At 35.5% G+C, this 18,571-nt stretch overlaps 1 protein-coding gene across 19 annotated transcripts in view; it reads left to right on the top strand.

Moving 5' to 3' along the window:
* The first annotated feature begins 1,360 nt into the window (after positions 1–1,360).
* Positions 1,361–18,571, top strand: part of Cadps (Calcium-dependent secretion activator) — a 59,861-nt gene continuing 42,650 nt past the window's right edge. For 16 of the 19 annotated variants that reach the window (XM_053762947.2, XM_053762946.2, XM_053762950.2 and 13 more), the window contains exons 1-8: positions 1,677–1,806; positions 8,282–8,358; positions 12,529–12,615; positions 13,575–13,668; positions 14,241–14,349; positions 14,599–14,766; positions 15,105–15,280; positions 15,363–15,448. In XM_053762947.2, the coding sequence (XP_053618922.1) occupies positions 1,709–1,806; positions 8,282–8,358; positions 12,529–12,615; positions 13,575–13,668; positions 14,241–14,349; positions 14,599–14,766; positions 15,105–15,280; positions 15,363–15,448 (895 nt within the window). In that variant the 5' untranslated portion in view covers positions 1,677–1,708. Of the gene's footprint in view, positions 1,539–1,676; positions 1,921–8,281; positions 8,359–12,528; positions 12,616–13,574; positions 13,669–14,240; positions 14,350–14,598; positions 14,767–15,104; positions 15,281–15,362; positions 15,449–18,571 lie in introns of those variants that run through there. The other 3 variants (XM_053762951.2, XM_053762936.2, XM_053762952.2) reach the window with 3 other exon arrangements.

Genomic DNA, 18,571 nt, shown 5'->3' with positions numbered 1-18,571 from the left:
GATCCCACTTTTTACCCCCTTAGAGGATGAATTTTGAAAAATCCTTTCTTAGCGCACGTCTAGACTTCATAAGGAACCCACGTGCTAAATTTGAAGTTTCTAGCTAGATCCCGCGGTTTGGGCTGTGCGTTGATTATGCCAGTCAGTCATTCAGTATCTTTTATATATATAGATTTTGATATTTATTTCATGTAAATTTTATAATCGATAATTTTTAGTCAACATTGTGCATTGTTCGAATAACATATTATATTATTAGTATACAAAAGTACTGCAGTGTATTATTTAAAACAAAGGACCCACGGAGCGTCATCATATATAACACAATTTTTTGGTGTCAGAAGTGGGATAGATCAATATATCCCGATAATATCTCAATGTTACCTCAATTCCGATGCTGCTCCTATTACTTTCGGGCAAAGGAAATATCATCTAAATAACTTATGTACATTGAATTAAAATATAAATAGGTAATTATCTTTTCGGAAATTAAAATTTATTTAACAAACCAATTAAATAATTATATACTTATGAGAAATATTCATAACAATATTTTGCTAAAGCTGACAACATTTGGCAATTCTTGACTTTGTGTAAAGGTATCTGATAATATTCACGCTTTAGATCCAATAAATATGACAATAATTTATTGCGAGTCTTGATTCTTCCTACTAATATTATAAATGCGATAGTTTGTGAGGATGTATGTGTGTATGTTCATTATTCTTTCACGCAAAATCTACTGGACCGATTTGGTATACGGGTTTCCACCCGTATACCAAATCGGTCCAATAGATTATATAACCTGGAATAACTTAGTATCCCGAAATAGTATCCTTTTTCCTTAGTATCCTTTTTATCCCGAAATTCCCACGGGAGCGAAGTCCCGAGGCGCAGCTAGTATTTCATATATCCAGAATGGAAGAGAAGACTTACAGCTCAGGAAAATCACTTTCAACTTCACGCCATCTAGTCGACTGAAGGGACTGAAAAACTGTCGTGCTTTTTAGGTACAGTTTTGACGTTTAAATATTTATCTAATTCCAATAAGAAAATAATATTTCTAACAATATATCGACGCGACAAAACGCGATTCTATTACGGTACGTAAATTATTATATTACAAATTTGACAAGTGTCAATTTATTTTTCACTGGCAACATTATTTTATTTCTACATGGCAACACCGCAACGGGAAACGCGGGCTAATATGAACCCGTGACCTCGTTTTCGCATCACCCCGTTTCCACAATGTCACCAAGCATGGGGGGTAGCCTTCAGCGATAGCTTATCATGAAGCAACTATATCGACCCAGCGCCATTTTCTGGCGCGCATGCGCGACAGTATGCGGACAAACTGACGTTTCACCATATCCCAGTACAACGGCGGAACCCCAACCCAACTGTAAATAAAATTGTAAATATTTAAAAAGTGAACATTAATTTCGAATCATTTCGATTTTATGTTTAAAATTTAAAAAAATATGCTCGCGTGTGTATAGATAATTTAGTATTTTTAAAGGACGGATTAGATAACGGTGAGTTTTTTTTTCAATACAACTTTATTTTATTTGTTTTAAAATAAGTATAAATTGAATTAAAGCTGTGTGTATGGATGTCACAAATTGGATTTATCGACATCGTGTCTAAATATAACACTTCTACGAAGTCAGCTTAAGTTTGTAACAGTTTTAAGTAACTTATACCTATGTATAGATGTGTGTATATAAGAGTTACCGTACTTGATTCACATAGTAGTGTTGTGGCGATAAAACGAATTATATTTTCTGTGCCAAGGCTTAACCGGTAATAAATATAAAGGGGATTTTAATCAGGCATTGTTTGGTGGTTGTTGAGGAAACTGAATGAGGTTTACATTATTTTTGGATGTAGGTTTTCCTATGACCTTGTTTCTCGTTGGCAAGTATCCAAATTTTATGGGCATTTTTTAATTTTGCGGGCATTTAAGCTGATTTTATTAACTTGAAAAGTAAGTAGGTAGGTAGGTAGGTGTCTTTTATGTTCCACTTTGATGAAAAAAATCCTTTTTTCACGGCTATAAAAAAGAGGATTGTGTTTTCAGGATCCACGTAAGTATGTATTTGTGCGTTTGTATTTTCATTTCCACAACTACTTACCTAATGTGAAAAAATGCAGTCGTGTTTTTTTTAATTTTTGATGTAATCAAGTTATTGTATGTTATTACTTATTTAATTGTTGTCTTTATTAAGCCATAACGATTTAATCCTAAATTATAAAATTATTATTAGGTACTCTTACTTTGCACAACAGTCATGACTCAATTAATTGGTAAGTACCTATTGATAATTGTGGCGTATGACTACCGCCCTAGAATAGGACTGCTACAAACTTCCAGTGTCGTACGAGGCGACTAAGGGATAAAAACTCTTGATAGCTAATAGGAAATAACAGTAATCTCAATAGGGGAATTTAAGTCATGTATATCCATCCATACATGACTCAACCACACCTGAATCTCAATAATAAAAAAAAGGTTTATTTTTAACCTCACGCTTATTTTATTAACAAGTTTATTTTAAACCTAAGTAGACCTCGGTCTTCCAGACATCAAAGCCGAGAAAATAAAATATAATTAAATAAATTAAACATACATTGTAATATGTATAAAAAAATAACTTCTCTACTTTCTAAAGTGTTACTACTTACATATTATTGTTATAAATACGTGGCCCCTGCGATACACGACTTGTGTTGGTATCTATAATTGTTCCCAGTGGAACCCGAACTCTAACAAAATTGGGAACAACAAAGTTTACTACACTAATTTTTTCCCACGGGATTTGAATACAATACCTCCAAGCCAGACGTGTCGCGACGATGCGGTGTCTAGGAAGATTTATCTCTATGTGTCCTTTACATCGATCCCTAAGGATAAGGGCATTGGTTTGTATTGTGTGGTAAAATATCAGGTTTCTCCAAGTTGAGACAACACGTTGAGATTTTGTACACGTGTAGCTGTTACCCGCGCTAATTTTAGCTGTATCCGAATAGATTATAATTTTCTTCTTTGCATGTCCAGTTATTTTTCCGGAATGACAGGTACCCTATCTCCTTTGCCGTACTTCAAACTGCATGTTAATAAAATTTCAAGAAGATTGATTTTGTAGATAGAGCGTGAAGAGGTGGATAAAACGAAGAAGTCCCTTCATGAGCTTCGTTTCGGGTTCTTTAAAATAAAAACTAAATCAAAATCGGTACAGCCATTTCAAGCTTCAACAACGCCACATAAAAATAAATTAAATTGGCTTGTTTCATTACTAGCTTAACAGAGGCCCTGTAAAGTTTGAATTGATAAACTAGTTGTTCGCCGTTAACTTTGACTTCGCGAACACAACAAAATTTTATTGAGTTTTTACAAAATTTCGTGAATATTTCAAAAACGACTAAACCGATTTTGATGCCGCACGAACTTAAAAATTCTATTGACAGATCCTACATACCTTTTAAATTTCATCGAAATCAGACCAACTGTTCGAAAGTTATCATGATACAAACATACCTACTTACAAAAAAAAATATTTTTGCCCCAAGTTGACTTGTGGACCTAGTTCGCTTCGCTCGCTCGGCCAAAAAATAATCATTTGCCTAAAAGCCTGTCCCGTCTAGCCCTCGTGTATCTATTTCAGATCCAGTCCAGAAGCTAAACACACCACCTACATACTACATTTTCTTTAAATGCCTGCCGTATTTTTAGAGCGATCTGACCTTTAGGAGGCAAACTGGACTCCACCGCGGTTTCGTTTGACATTTCGAATTAATTTATTTTTTTATTTGACAATTTGGTAACACGCGGATAAACCTGTACGTACTTATAAAATGCAAAATACTTCACGTCTTTGTTGTGTTGTTCAACATCATACATGTTTTTCTGTATGTGATGTTTTTTGAAGTGAAAACTTCTTTAGCGACGTTGTGCACTTTTTGTGGTGGGTAAAAAAATGTTTAACTCGCGGCAGGACACGTGCACAACGTTAATATTCAAGTTTTCACTTCTGCCGGCACTCCCGGAGTGCAACACGTTATTTTTTTTCTAGGAAATCGCTGAGATGGGAGAAAAGAGTCTCTCTTTCTCTCGTCTGATCGCTTCCCTATTCCCTAGTTTATTATTGTGAATTATTATGGTGATCATGAATCACGTGGTGTGTGCTCCCGCCCTAGAATAGGACCACTCCATATTAACAATAGTTGTAAGAGGTGACTAAAGGAACATGACGTGACTTTTGTCGATTGATTTACTCCATAAAAAGTTTGACCCGATTTCTTTGCAGTTTTTGCACAATTTTTTTTACATGCCACTTTTTCCCTGTAAGTTTTTAATTAACCACTCAGAAAAAAACGGCACATTGTAACTAATTGGGCCTAATTAGTTTATTTTACTCGATAAATTGACAAATAGCGTGCGACGACGTGCGCCGTAAGGTACATGTTATAAGCGGAGAGCGGGAATGTTTTATCCATAGAAATGATCTCGTACGACATCCACGGAAGGAGATGGAGTGGTCCTAATTTAGGGTGGGACCACACGCCGCTGCCAGCATGACCTGATGGTTGCAACCAGGATCGGCTCCAGCGAGGGAACTCCTCAGTCGTTTACAGCGCGGTCATGGGTTTTTGTCAGGCGTTGAATGCCACAAGATCTCTCTGACGACAATAAAAGGTTGTGGCGAAAGTGACGATTTTGTAATAAAACTTGTTAATGTGTTGTCTTCTTTTATAACGAACACTTCAAATCATAAATTATACTTCCTTTTCATTGTACGTTTTGCTTTTGAATTGGCAGACATTTTTTTTTAAAGATTTTTTTTCTTTCGACCCGTCATTCTGGAATTCCACTAAATATAATAATTTGAAACCGAATTATTAAAGAACAGGTTTAGTAAGCTTTTGACTTGGACCAAACATAATCCCACAGGCATCTTCATTAAGGAAACCACTTAGTTTAATCGGGAATAGCGTTTAACTACATGTTATTAAGGTTCAAATTGGTGTAATAGATTTGTGGTGAACCAATACTTGGTCGTAATTACATTTTCGGTTGTGGCTCCCCGCCGAATAAGTTAAGTCATATTTTATGAAAGTATTCTTGATTTTCCTATGTTTCTAAGACACGGGCCCATGGGTACGCCCATGGGGACGCCCATGGGGTCAGAGCCAACATGAAGATGAAGACGCATAATTTAATTTGTGTTATATTACCTATAAATACCAGCTGCGCCCCGGGGCTTCGCTCCCGTGGGAATTTCTTTTCTCTCTAAATTACCTATTTGCCTGACTGTTGGAAAAAGTCTCAGATTTTAAGTCTTTAATAATTATTATTTTTGTAATAATAAAAAAAAGTTAAATAATATAAGTAGTCACCTATTTTAAATAATATAAGTGGCGCGGACCATCAAGCCCACTCCGCACACCAGTCAGAAAGCTGACGGGGGGAGCGGGCATCACAACACACACAGGACACACACAACATCTTGGGTGCCACAGGGCACCCAAGTCTGCCTCTGTACGGGCGCAAGAGGTGATAGGCAGGTGACACCCACACATTGCGCCCGATACAGAGGCAGCCACCCTTCGGCCGCAGAGGACAGGGGGATCGTCGAGAGACATACCGACTCTCCTCTTCCCCTGCGGCCCCACCGCACCGTGTTCAGCGCCACGGCCGCGCTGTGGTCGCGGAGGACAAACCCCCGCGACCCCACCTCTGGTCCCCTCTAGTTTCCACATCCAAAGGCTGGTGGCGGGTCACCAGCCAATGGCAGTACTACCTAGAGGACCGTCCACCAGGCCCAGAGCACCCACCAAAGTCTCTGGGCCTTGGGTTCCTCTTGGTTCACCGGGGTGTCTGGTTGTGTCAGACCAGCCCCACCGGTTACTAAGCCCCACCATCGCGACAAGATGGGAACCCGTCGGGGGGGCTGAAATCCTAACCTAACTTAACTTTGAATGCTCAACATTGTGAAAAATATAGATTTCATATTTACAATTTTAAAAGTAAAACATTTAACAAAAAGAAACAAATTTAAAGATCTTGTGAAGTTTGAAGAACAGATCGGTTACGTTAAAGGGTTTATATAAACTTCATTATGCAACCTTTGAAGTGGAGTTGAGCCTTGAAGAACTTAAAAGTTTAATCGATCGATTATGTTACACAGAGTGTTACAAAACACATTATAGGTATATATACATAGGTACGAAGCTGTGAAATGGTACTTTGGAGTAGGTAGATCCTTTAATATTTTATGCAAAGTTTCAATTAATATTTTATTGAAACTTATAAAAAGTACAGTCTGTCACGTCCGCTGTAACGAATACGAAAACCTTACGAGCTCCTTTTTTCGAAGTGTTAATTAACACTAATAAGTATTTTTAGTACCTAAGTAAGTACTTAACTTTTTTAATGCCGTTCTTTCCGTTGTGCATTAAAGAGTTTACAAACAAACAAACATTATAAAGAGATAGAACACTATGAATACAAATATTCATATTAACTTTAATTAACAAAATAGTTTGGCCTAAGCACATCATTTACCTAGAGAATTGAACTTTGTTTTTGTTTGCCTGTAATATTCGCAAATTACACAGGTCGCCATTTATTTAATGAAATAAAACAATTATGCGAAATTGCCGGCCCTATACGACTTTCTCCGACGAAGTCAGTTTATTACTTTTTGTTTGTACTTATTAATGCACGAATGCCTAAACCGTATATATGTATAAATAACTAATTTCTTTCTGAGTCATATTTATTCAAACCCTTCTTGCTTCTTACTAAATCCCATTTTAAATGGTATCGACGCGCAATGTCAGCTTCAACAACTGTCTGTTTCCTGTCATACGTTCATTGGAAATCTAGAGATATTCAAAATTTTGAAGGGTTGTTGAAGTGAAAACTTAAATAAACTTAGCGGCGTTGTGCACTTTTTGTGATGGGTAAAAAATGTTAAACTCGCGTGACTTCATCGAAAATTTGTAAGACGTCGAAAATGCACAAAGTTAAATTCAAGTTTTCACTTCTGCTGACACTCCCGTAGTGCAATCCGTTTTTTCACGCTCTTCAGGCACCATAGCCGTAAATGCAACCGAACACGCAAAGAGAACACGGAGAGACAGGTCCTACCAGTATTTAATTGAACATTACATCTATTTCACAAGTGTGCCAACAATCGAATCGAGAATGACAAACTGTTTTATATATTCCAATACGAGAATTTCAAATATTACGCGGTAATGGAGGTCGGTATGGCGGCCATTTTGAATTATTTATGAAAGGTCTACGCACTCTGAAGGCTGAAGGCTAAGCCAAGTATACTTGCGTTTTATATTTTCTCTTTATCGGAATAGTTTAATACTCGAAATAGCCTGTGAGGTTATACAACTGGTATCGATAACTTTTCGATAAGTTCATTAGTTCATTAGTTGTAATTACTTAATTATTATTCCACTTATCGTCGTTTCTTTTTTTACATTTTTATTTATTATTTTTTTATATAAAAAGACATACACTTATCGCGTTAGTAATGTCCACATGCTGTCACTTTTTCCCATGTCGTGTACCTACGCATGGTCTTAAACAAAGAAAGAACGTGTGGACAATGACGTGCTGTGTGTTATGTTTTATGGTTGCTCCCAAAATCAAAATCAAATCATTTATTCAGAAATTAGGCCTTCACAGGCACTTTTTCACGTCATATTCTAAATGAAATGATGTTTACCAAAGCTACAAACTACTAGCATTTCGGAACGACCACTTCTGAGAAGAAATGCCGAAAGAAACTCATTCAAACAGTGTTGGTCCCTATTATGCCAGAAGGGCTTACCATTTTTTAAATGTAAATTTATGTATAATTTTTTATCAGTAATATAACATGTAAGTACACAATAAAGTACATGGTCAAAAGGTATACTGAAACATATTATGATTGTGATCAAGTGCTGATGAAAGGAAAATATATATACTTATATATATATATATGTATAATTAACCAAACAAAAAAACTTTTAATAAAAGATCGAGCTGACCAGTTCCCCCGGCAGCACTCGTTCATGAGTTGACGCGTGAGTCAGCCATCGCGAAGCTCAACCACAATAGAGGGAACCTCCCGACCCGATCCACGACGCCGCTACCGGTTTGACCATTTGAGTGTGCATGACATACTCGATCCCCTGAGAGAGTGTCATAAATATTGTCAGTTCATGCAAGCAGAATGAGCATTTTTGTAAAAAAAAACGCAATTTGTTTCAGAACCAAGATGATCGACCCCAGCTCGTCAGAGGAAGACAGTGATGACGAGCATAAGAAGCAGCCATCTAAATTGCCAGGTCAGTTGTGGGCACCCGGGAAGGCTGAGTATGAATAGCTGTAAACATGGTACAGCGATGTCATAAAATGAAATGGTTATGGATTTACACGTTTACACATGTTTTGTCAATGCAACGGGCAACATTTAAGGCGCTATGTATCCACACATATCTTTGGAAGCATTGTCATTAATATTACTGTATTTTTTTCACTGGTGTTTCTAATAATATCTTCTTCTTTATATGCCTATTCATTACTGAATGTTGGCCGTGCTCCTTAAATTTTGTCTTATCCAGAGCTAGTCTTAGTAATTGGATAATTGTTCAAATGTTTTGACTCCGGTCCGTTCCCTTGATGTTTTTGAGCCAAGATATCTTGCGTCTTACAAATAATATTCCTTCGAATAGTCACCGAAATATTTTTTTTCCATTTACACTATTTTATATGTAGGGTTGATATTGATGACTACATGGCAATATAAAAAAAAATCACGTGGCTTATTTCAAGTTAATTAATACAGAAAGTAATTTTGGTACAAAATCTATAATTTTCCTGTCAAAAGTACTCGACAGAGTTAATTAGTACGTGTATATGAACACGCAAATATTTCTCTTCCATTGTGTCGAGTTTCCATTACGACAGTTAGGCTGTTTTCCCACCAGAGACAAGCTAAGCTACATAGGTTTTCAATCCACCAATCACATCTGTTTACATTGCCCAGCGCTTGAGAAATAGGGTTTTCTCCTTCATTCATCTCTTAGCTGCCCGAATGTTCTTAAATAGGTGACGTTTGGAATTAGTATTAGGTATTCCGTCGAAGTACTTACTAAATCCACGAGGTGACGTTAAAAGAAAAACAAACATGGCGGCTGTGCAACGCCATTGGACTTGGTGAAAAACATTTTTTTTTGTCGAATACTACAATATTGGATCAGATTAAAGAGCGGGATTTTTAAGCAGGCGGGTTTTTTGTTATTTTAATTTTTTTTTACTTGTTTCTTTCTATTCTATGTAAACTGATCTATAGTATCCCACTGGGCTTTCGTGCTGAGTGTCACGCACGCTACACGCGTGGAGTACATGCCAGCAATACACATAACAATAGCATTGAACAAAATGATAGTTATTAAACTGTGCTTCGCGGCTTTGCTTGGCGTTATTAGCCGCACACGCCACCATCAAATTTTTATCACTATCTTTTATTTCTTAGCGAAAAATAAATGACTATAACAGACTGGCTTTGACTATAGCAGACTGGCTTTGACTATAACAGACTGGCTTTGACTATAACAGACTGGCTTTGACTATAGCAGACTGGCTTTGACTATAGCAGACTGGCTTTGACTATAGCAGACTGGCTTTGACTATAGCAGACTGGCTTTGACTATAACAGACTGGCTTTGACTATAACAGACTGGCTTTCACTATAGCAGACTGGCTTTGACTATAGCAGACTGGCTTTGACTATAGCAGACTGGCTTTGACTATAGCAGACTGGCTTTGACTATAGCAGACTGGCTTTGACTATAGCAGACTGGCTTTGACTATAACAGACTGGCTTTGACTATAACAGACTGGCTTTGACTATAGCAGACTGGCTATGACTATAACAGACTGGCTTTGACTATAGCAGACTGGCTTTGACTATAGCAGACTGGCTTTGACTATAGCAGACTGGCTTTGACTATAGCAGACTGGCTTTGACTATAACAGACTGGCTTTGACTATAACAGACTGGCTTTAACTATAACAGACTGGCTTTGACTATAACAGACTGGCTTTGACTATAACAGATTCGCTTTGACTATAACAGACTGGCTTTGACTATAGCAGACTGGCTTTGACTATAGCAGACTGGCTTTGACTATAGCAGACTGGCTTTGACTATAACAGACTGGCTTTGGCTATAACAGACTGGCTTTGACTATAACAGACTGGCTTTGACTATAACAGACTGGCTTTGACTATAGCAGACTGGCTTTGACTATAGCAGACTGGCTTTGACTATAGCAGACTGGCTTTGACTATAACAGACTGGCTTTGACTATAGCAGACTGGCTTTGACTATAACAGACTGGCTTTGACTATAACAGACTGGCTTTGACTATAGCAGACTGGCTTTGACTATAGCAGACTGGCTTTGACTATAGCAGACTGGCTTTGACTATAGCAGACTGGCTTTGACTATACCAGACTGGCTTTGACTATAGCAGACTGGCTATGACTATAACAGACTGGCTTTGACTATAACAGACTGGCTTTGACTATAGCAGACTGGCTTTGACTATAGCAGACTGGCTTTGACTATAGCAGACTGGCTTTGACTATAGCAGACTGGCTTTGACTATAACAGACTGGCTTTGACTATAACAGACTGGCTTTGACTATAGCAGACTGGCTTTGACTATAGCAGACTGGCTTTGACTATAGCAGACTGGCTTTGACTATAGCAGACTGGCTTTGACTATAGCAGACTGGCTTTGACTATAGCAGACTGGCTTTGACTATAACAGACTGGCTTTGACTATAACTTTTTGGGCTTTTGCCCACGGGAGCAGTAATCCGTATCAGTAAATTTCCAGTACGAAAGTTACCCTATGTCCTTTTCCGTACTTCAAACTACATTTATGCAAAATTTCTAGAAGATTGCTTGAGTAGATTGTTGAAAACGTGACGAGTTAACACGCTCGCCTTTATACAATAAGTTGGAATTATGTCACACAATATTGTGTTGGAAGCGGTGGTGGTGTAATGGTTAAGACGCCCGCCTGTGGATCGAAAGGTCCCAGGTTCGAATCCTACTCGTGCCACATGAATTTGTATGCCAATCTGACACATGTATAGTAGTTTTCATCGACCACGTTGTTGTGTGTGTTTCATTCCACGTAATGACCACGACCCTCGACCTGATATTTTCGATAGGAATCGGAGCTCTTCATTATTCACTATACAACCTTTGTTTCGGGCGCAAATTCCAAAGTTAGCCATAGTTTTTGATAACGAATGTTTATTTGTTAATTTATTAGCTCGGTGCTTTACGAGTAACAGATAACTAAGTTTTTATTAAGTAAATGTAATATTTTATTAACAAAATAGTATGTTTGATGATTGAATTTTACGGACTCCGAGCTTGACGGTCAGCGGCTGAGGAACCAACCGGGATAACGCTCAGTTGAGAGTGAAGCTGATATTTAAATAAGGTCTCTAATAAAAAAATCATCTCAATCGAAATATAGAGAAAGATCTCCGAGTGTTGCATTCGGGGTTTGCGACGCCGTGAAATATATAAAAAGTGACCTAAAATTTTTAAGGTTTTGCTAGTTTAAATATATTAACATGGATATCCTTAGGAACAATATTAAAAACCAATGTCCTCTGCCGCGTCTGATTGTCTGTTCGCGTTAAATTAAAAAACTACGGATTTTCATGTGGTTATTAATAATAATTATGGGATTTCTGTAGAAGGTTTAGGTGTATTATAGTTTATTATGGTTTTACCCGAGCGTCCCGACTTCGCTAGTATAGGATAAACAAGAAAGGCTTGATGTCATCAAGGATGTGAAGTTCTGACAAATGATTTCGTGCGAAGTGGTAGAGACAAAAGTAGGAAAGCGAACCAAGGGCTTCGACGCTCCAGCTGTGGAAGAAACTGGAAAACGCTTCATCATTTGAACACATGCACACGATCAAGGCAACAGATATTAGTGCTCTGTCTACGAGAAGAAATGCTTCTCGTATATTTCTAATAAGGATTCTCTCTCCTTTTTGTACAAGTTAGTCTTATGGATTGCAATCAGCGCCATAGCTGCGTCTCACAGCGAAAAGACATGTGGAAATGTGAATTGCGAACTCACACTAAGCCCAAACGCATTTACAAATAAAACAAACCGTATGGTCCAAGGAACTTAACGAGTATGTCACTGAAATGATTATGAGTAACTAATGACTTTGAAAAGTAGACCTATTTGCGCTGTTATAAAGATTAAATTCCCACAATGTCTGCGTCCCGATACCTAAAGTTCTTAAAATTGGATTGCCTTTCTGGCAAACTGTTAGTGTTCAGTTATAAGCAAGAAAAATATAGCTACAAATTTGACACCGAAGTTTAGGAACGACTTTGCTGTTTCGTGAGAATTCTAGTCCTTCATTATAAATTCTTTGGTGTGGACTGATTGTACATTTGTACACAGTGGTGCCCCCCGGGTCGCTGGCGGGTGGTCGGCCCTCAGTCCGGGGCAAGCCGGAGCTACCGCGCGGGTCCACTGTGGGGCTACCAGGTGAGATTGCTTTTTTGAAATCAAAAGTAAAACGATATTTAGGTCCTGTCCAACGCTGATAAAGTATTAAAGTATATGATAGACTACGAAACACTTGTTTACTTTTGGTAAGTTAACTTTAATATACCATATCTAATCTATAGACAACACGCAACCTGTGCAAAATTTTTTATGATAAATGGGTCTGAAAGTTTACATTTACATACACATTTATGCAAAATTCACATTTTGAGAAATGTACGTTTTGCGTCGGACGGTAATGAATATTTCAAAACATGTGTTGCAGATACCATAAAGAATGTATAATGAATGTTTACTTAGATTCTAGATTAGATTCGGTACTTATTCATACTGAATCTTAATAATAACAGCAAGAAACAATTCAGAACTCATTAACGATGTTTAAACAAGAGAATGGTTTGTATTCATAGAGTATTATTAAAATTTCCTCTTGGAAGGATTCAAATATAACTTGAATGTTAGCTTACCTTAGTGGATTTAACATCAACATTCTTTGATTTTATCTTCACAATAACTAAAGGTAAATTCGAGATCGATAATCTTTCAATTATTTGCATTGAACAAAAATAACGGCAATCTGATGATTTTAAACTTTCTCATTTAATTACAATATTAGATGTGTAATTAATTTACTGAGGAACGAAAATTTGTTATTGCTATAGTTTAAAATATGTTTTTTATATACAACCTGTTTTATGTATTTCAGAGCTGAACAAAAGCATCCCCTTGTAGTTTTCCATAAAATTTTGAATTAATAATATATACACCAAATTTTATCTAAATCAGCATAGCAGGTTATCCGTGAAAACGTGACAAACTTTAGCATTTATAATTTTCTGTGGATATGGATCAACCACCCAACATTTCTTTTTCAACAAAGTTTTTCTTAACAGCCATTTAAGAGATTCAGATCGTATTTGTAATAAAACTTGTCGTAGGTGCGAGTCCACTAACTACAGCCCCACTGGCCGCCCCCCTTCACCCCGCAACCCGGCAAAGAGAAGCAGCAGCTTTAGCGCCACCACCACATGCGTAAGTTTCAACTTTTTGTATTCATGTCGTGCCAAAGTTGCAGAGTTGTCTCCCCCATTGGTCTCTGATTTCTTTTCTTTTTGATTTTCTTTTTCTAAAGAAAAAAATGTCCTATCTTATTGAAAAGATGCAAAAGTTTACGGATTGTTAGTATAAGTATGATCAAGTAGTGTTTTAAGTAGGTACAATTAATGCAATAACGAAAGCTAAAATCACGCTATAAAAGTAATTTATATGTCAATTCATACCCATTTCGTTTCATAAAACATAATAGAAACATTGATGTAGTGTTAGTATGGTTAAAAAGCTTGAAGAATGCAACAAAACAATTTCCTAAGCTTAATCAGAATTGTAGATCTTGCTTATGGATATTATCGATTTTGCATAGCAAAGTAATAATGTAGAATCACAACATTAACAATGTTTACATACACCAAATTCAAAACTATTACGAATTCTGATTTAAGTGTTTATAAAAACCATTTAAACACATTTAAATTTTCTTTAAAAGCGTTTGGTTTGTGTGGACTGTCTCACTTACATTGACGACTTAATTCTATAGATCGTGTTAGATCTTTCTTGCGCAGGACGTCGACGGGCAGCGCCAGTTCGGGGGAGGCTCCAGCGCCCTCCCCAAGCCCGTCTGGAGCAAGCCATTCTGATAAGGACCAAGACCCTCAGGTAAGGATATCTACGTAGAGGTACTTACGTGTTTTTATTTACTCTGAAAAATTTTATCAGCACACCACAAAATCTCGATTAAGCATAATGGCAAAAATAAATGTTCTACTATCTCTTTCATTATTTCCAATTTCCCATTTTCAAAGTGCAACACATTTCTATTTTTACAATCTTTCTCTAATAGATCATATTCATCTTACTCGTTGTCAATACCTGTTTTCCTAGTAGCAATAATTTTGTAATTTGTAGGAGAAGATCGAAAAGCTAGAAGAAGACAAAAAACGCCGGCTTCAACTGTACGTGTTTGTGTCAAGATGTATCGCGCATCCATTCAACGCAAAGCAGCCGACAGATATGACGAGAAGGCACACGAAACTGACGCCACATCAGCTGGAGACCATACAAGCCAGGTTTCAGGTACATATTTTAACTAGGTGGTTTTTTGTTATCGAAGAGAATAATTTTAGAACGATTTTCTATGATAAATTGATCATGAATAAATATATTTATAATACGAGAATAACTACTGACAATAGATTACATACACCAAATGCAAAACTTCGAATTCTGGTTTAAGTGTTTATAAAAACCATTCTTTAAAAGCGTTTGGTTTGTGTGGACTGTCTCACTTACATTGACGACTTAATTATATAGATCGTGTTAGATCTTTCTTGCGCAGGTCATTGACGGGCAGCGCTAGTTCGGGGGAGGCTCCAATTAAATTAAATATTAACAATATAACTTATTCTATTTAGGCTTTCCTCAAAGGTGAAACACAAATCCTGGCAGATGAGGCTTTCCAGAACGCGGTTCAGTCGTACCATGATGTCTTTCTTAAGTCCGAACGAGTGGAGCAAATGGTCAAGTCTGGTGCTTGTTCCCATCATGATTTCCGGGAGGTCTTCAGAAACAACATTGAAAAGAGAGTCAGGTTTGTTATTTTTAATTGTTTCTTTATAAGTTCTTTCAGCTATTACCATATTGATACATTAATTTCCTTTGTTATTTCACAGGTCTTTACCAGAAATAGATGGTTTAAGTAAAGAAACAGTCTTAACGTCATGGCTAGCTAAATTCGATTGTATAATGAAAGGAACGGGTAAGTTGTCAATGGGTTTTATAACAATTATGATTATATTCTGGCTGAAGCTATATTTGATGAAAATGATGTAAATTAACGTAATGTCTTGTAGAGAAAAATATCATTAACGACTAATGTTTGATATTTTCTAAACGTTCAGACGTCGTTATTTAAATTTACTATCAAAAACGTCTACGAAATCCTTTTCGAAAGTATAACATTTGACCTTAAAATAAGTTCTTGATTAAATTTTCCGAAAACCTTTACCATAATCAAATATAGCGGAGGCCTAAACAAACCGATCTTTCGAGAAAGGATGTAGCATGTTTGCCATGTGTGTGCATACATTGTTAAGAAAAGCTTGAGTTTGCAGGCATATGGATGTTTGTAAAATTGTTGAAAAAAAAAAATCGGTGTGCTCATTGATAGTGTTGTCATTATGAAATGCCACTATAGTATTTATAATTTGGACAAGTTGTACATGTACATACATTATGATTCTGGTGTTTCCAATTAATTTAAAGACAAATTAAGGGGTGCAAAGATATATAGAAAAAGACATTTTACCATATTAGAAATTCTTTCGGGAACTTCATATATATTTGAAGTTACATAATGATACAATGCCTTTTTCATTATATAAATTTGTTGTTCTTCACGTTTAATTTTTTAACACACAATATTTTCTAAAACAAATGGAGTCCTGACTGAAAGATCATCGATTTGGGTAACAAACTGAAATATCAACAAATTTAGATTAGAAATCAAATGTTGGTGAACTTGGCATACCAAGTTATAGAATATCAAAGTTTCATTGGAGTTCTAATTGCATCCACATGAGTTCTATAGTTCCTGACACATTTCAAGAATAGTTCTGGCGTTTATCAATAAAAAAAATTTTTTGAAAAAATGATATGCTAACTTCCGGTAGCATATCATTTTCTAAAAAACTAATATTAAATAATCAAAATCGATAAACACGGGATATATAAATAGTTCCTCATATATATTATAAATAGTTCTGCATTATTAAAGTAAAAAAAAAATATCAAAGTTTATATATATATCGACGACATGCTACTATAAAAAAGAATAATATTTTGCTCAATGCTTACTATATTGATAGTAATCATATAAAAAATAGTTTCAAAAATGAAATTAAATGAATAAATAAATATATCACCAAAAAAGAAAAACGCCATGTAACAAAATAGCAGCATAGTAAATAAGAAGGTTATTTGGAGAAATGCCGAAATAACACAAATATATCAAAATGTTTTGGATTGACGATAAACGTCATTTCAAGAGTAGTAAAATATTGAAAAACACAATCAGCATTTTTCTCCGAGCTCTATTCCCAGAAAAAATAGTAGTTAGTATATCACACTTGAATATTAGAAAATTAGAAATTTTACTAGATGATATTCGAAAAATCTTAAAAAAATGTTCTGGTTACCCAGGAACCTAGAACTCCGCGGATTATAAAACAACACTAGTATATCAATAAATAACAACAAGTATTTCAACCAGAACTATAAAAAAAACATCAGCATATCACACTTGAATATTGGAATGTTAGAAATTTTACTACTATTTTTTTAGATGATATTCAAAAATTCTTAAAAATATGTTCTGGTTACCCAGGAACCTAGAACTCCGCGGATTATAAAACAACACTAGTATATCAACAAACAACAACAAGTATTTCAACCAGAACTCTAAAAAAAACATCAGCATATCACACTTGAATATTGGAATGTTAGAAATATTACTACTATTTTTTTAGATGATATTTAAAAATTCTTTAAAATATGTTCTGGTTACCCAGGAACCTAGAACTCCGCGGATTATAAAACAACACTAGTATATCAATAAATAACAACAAGTATTTCAATCAGAACTCTTAAAAAAATATCAGCATATCACACTTGAATATTGGAAAGTTAGAAATTTTACTAGATGATATTCGAAAATTCTTAAAAATATGTTCTGGTTACCTAGGAACCTAGAACTCCGCGGATTATAAAACAACACTAGTATATTAACAAAGAACAATAAGTATTTCAACCAGAACTCTTTAAAAAATATCAGCATATCACACTTGAATATTAGAAAGTTAGAAATTTTACTAGATGATATTCGAAAATTCTTAAAAATATGTTCTGGTTACCCAAGAACCTAGAACTCCGCGGATTATAAAACAACACTAGTATATCAACAAACAACAACAAGTATTTCAATCAGAACTCTTAAAAAAATATCAGCATATCACACTTGAATATTGGAAAGTTAGAAATTTTACTACTATTTTTAGATGATATTAAAAAATTCATCAAAATATGTTCTGGTTACTCAGGAACCTAGAACTCCGCAGATTATAAAACAACACTAGTATATCAACAAATAACAACAAGTATTTCAACCAGAACTCTAAAAAAAACATCAGCATATCACACTTGAATATTGGAATGTTAGAAATTTTACTACTATTTTTTTAGATGATATTCAAAAATTCTTAAAAATATGTTCTGGTTACCCAGGAACCTAGAACTCCGCGGATTATAAAACAACACTAGTATATCAACAAACAACAACAAGTATTTCAACCAGAACTCTAAAAAAAACATCAGCATATCACACTTGAATATTGGAAAGTTAGAAATTTTACTAGATGATATTCGAAAAATCTTAAAAAAATGTTGTGGTTACCCAGGAACCTAGAACTCCGCGGATTATAAAACAACACTAGTATATCAACAAAGAACAATAAGTATTTCAACCAGAACTCTTTAAAAAATATCAGCATATCACACTTGAATATTGGAAAGTTAGAAATTTTACTAGATGATATTCGAAAATTCTTAAAAATATGTTCTGGTTACCTAGGAACCTAGAACTCCGCGGATTATAAAACAACACTAGTATATTAACAAAGAACAATAAGTATTTCAACCAGAACTCTTTAAAAAATATCAGCATATCACACTTGAATATTAGAAAGTTAGAAATTTTACTAGATGATATTCGAAAATTCTTAAAAATATGTGCTGGTTACCCAAGAACCTAGAACTCCGCGGATTATAAAACAACACTAGTATATCAACAAACAACAACAAGTATTTCAATCAGAACTCTTAAAAA

This window comes from Plodia interpunctella, chromosome 23 (assembly GCF_027563975.2).
Source record: "Plodia interpunctella isolate USDA-ARS_2022_Savannah chromosome 23, ilPloInte3.2, whole genome shotgun sequence".
In the NCBI taxonomy this organism is placed as follows: domain Eukaryota; kingdom Metazoa; phylum Arthropoda; class Insecta; order Lepidoptera; family Pyralidae; genus Plodia; species Plodia interpunctella.
Note: the sequence above shows the minus strand (reverse complement) of the source record. Positions and strands in the feature narration are given on the sequence as shown.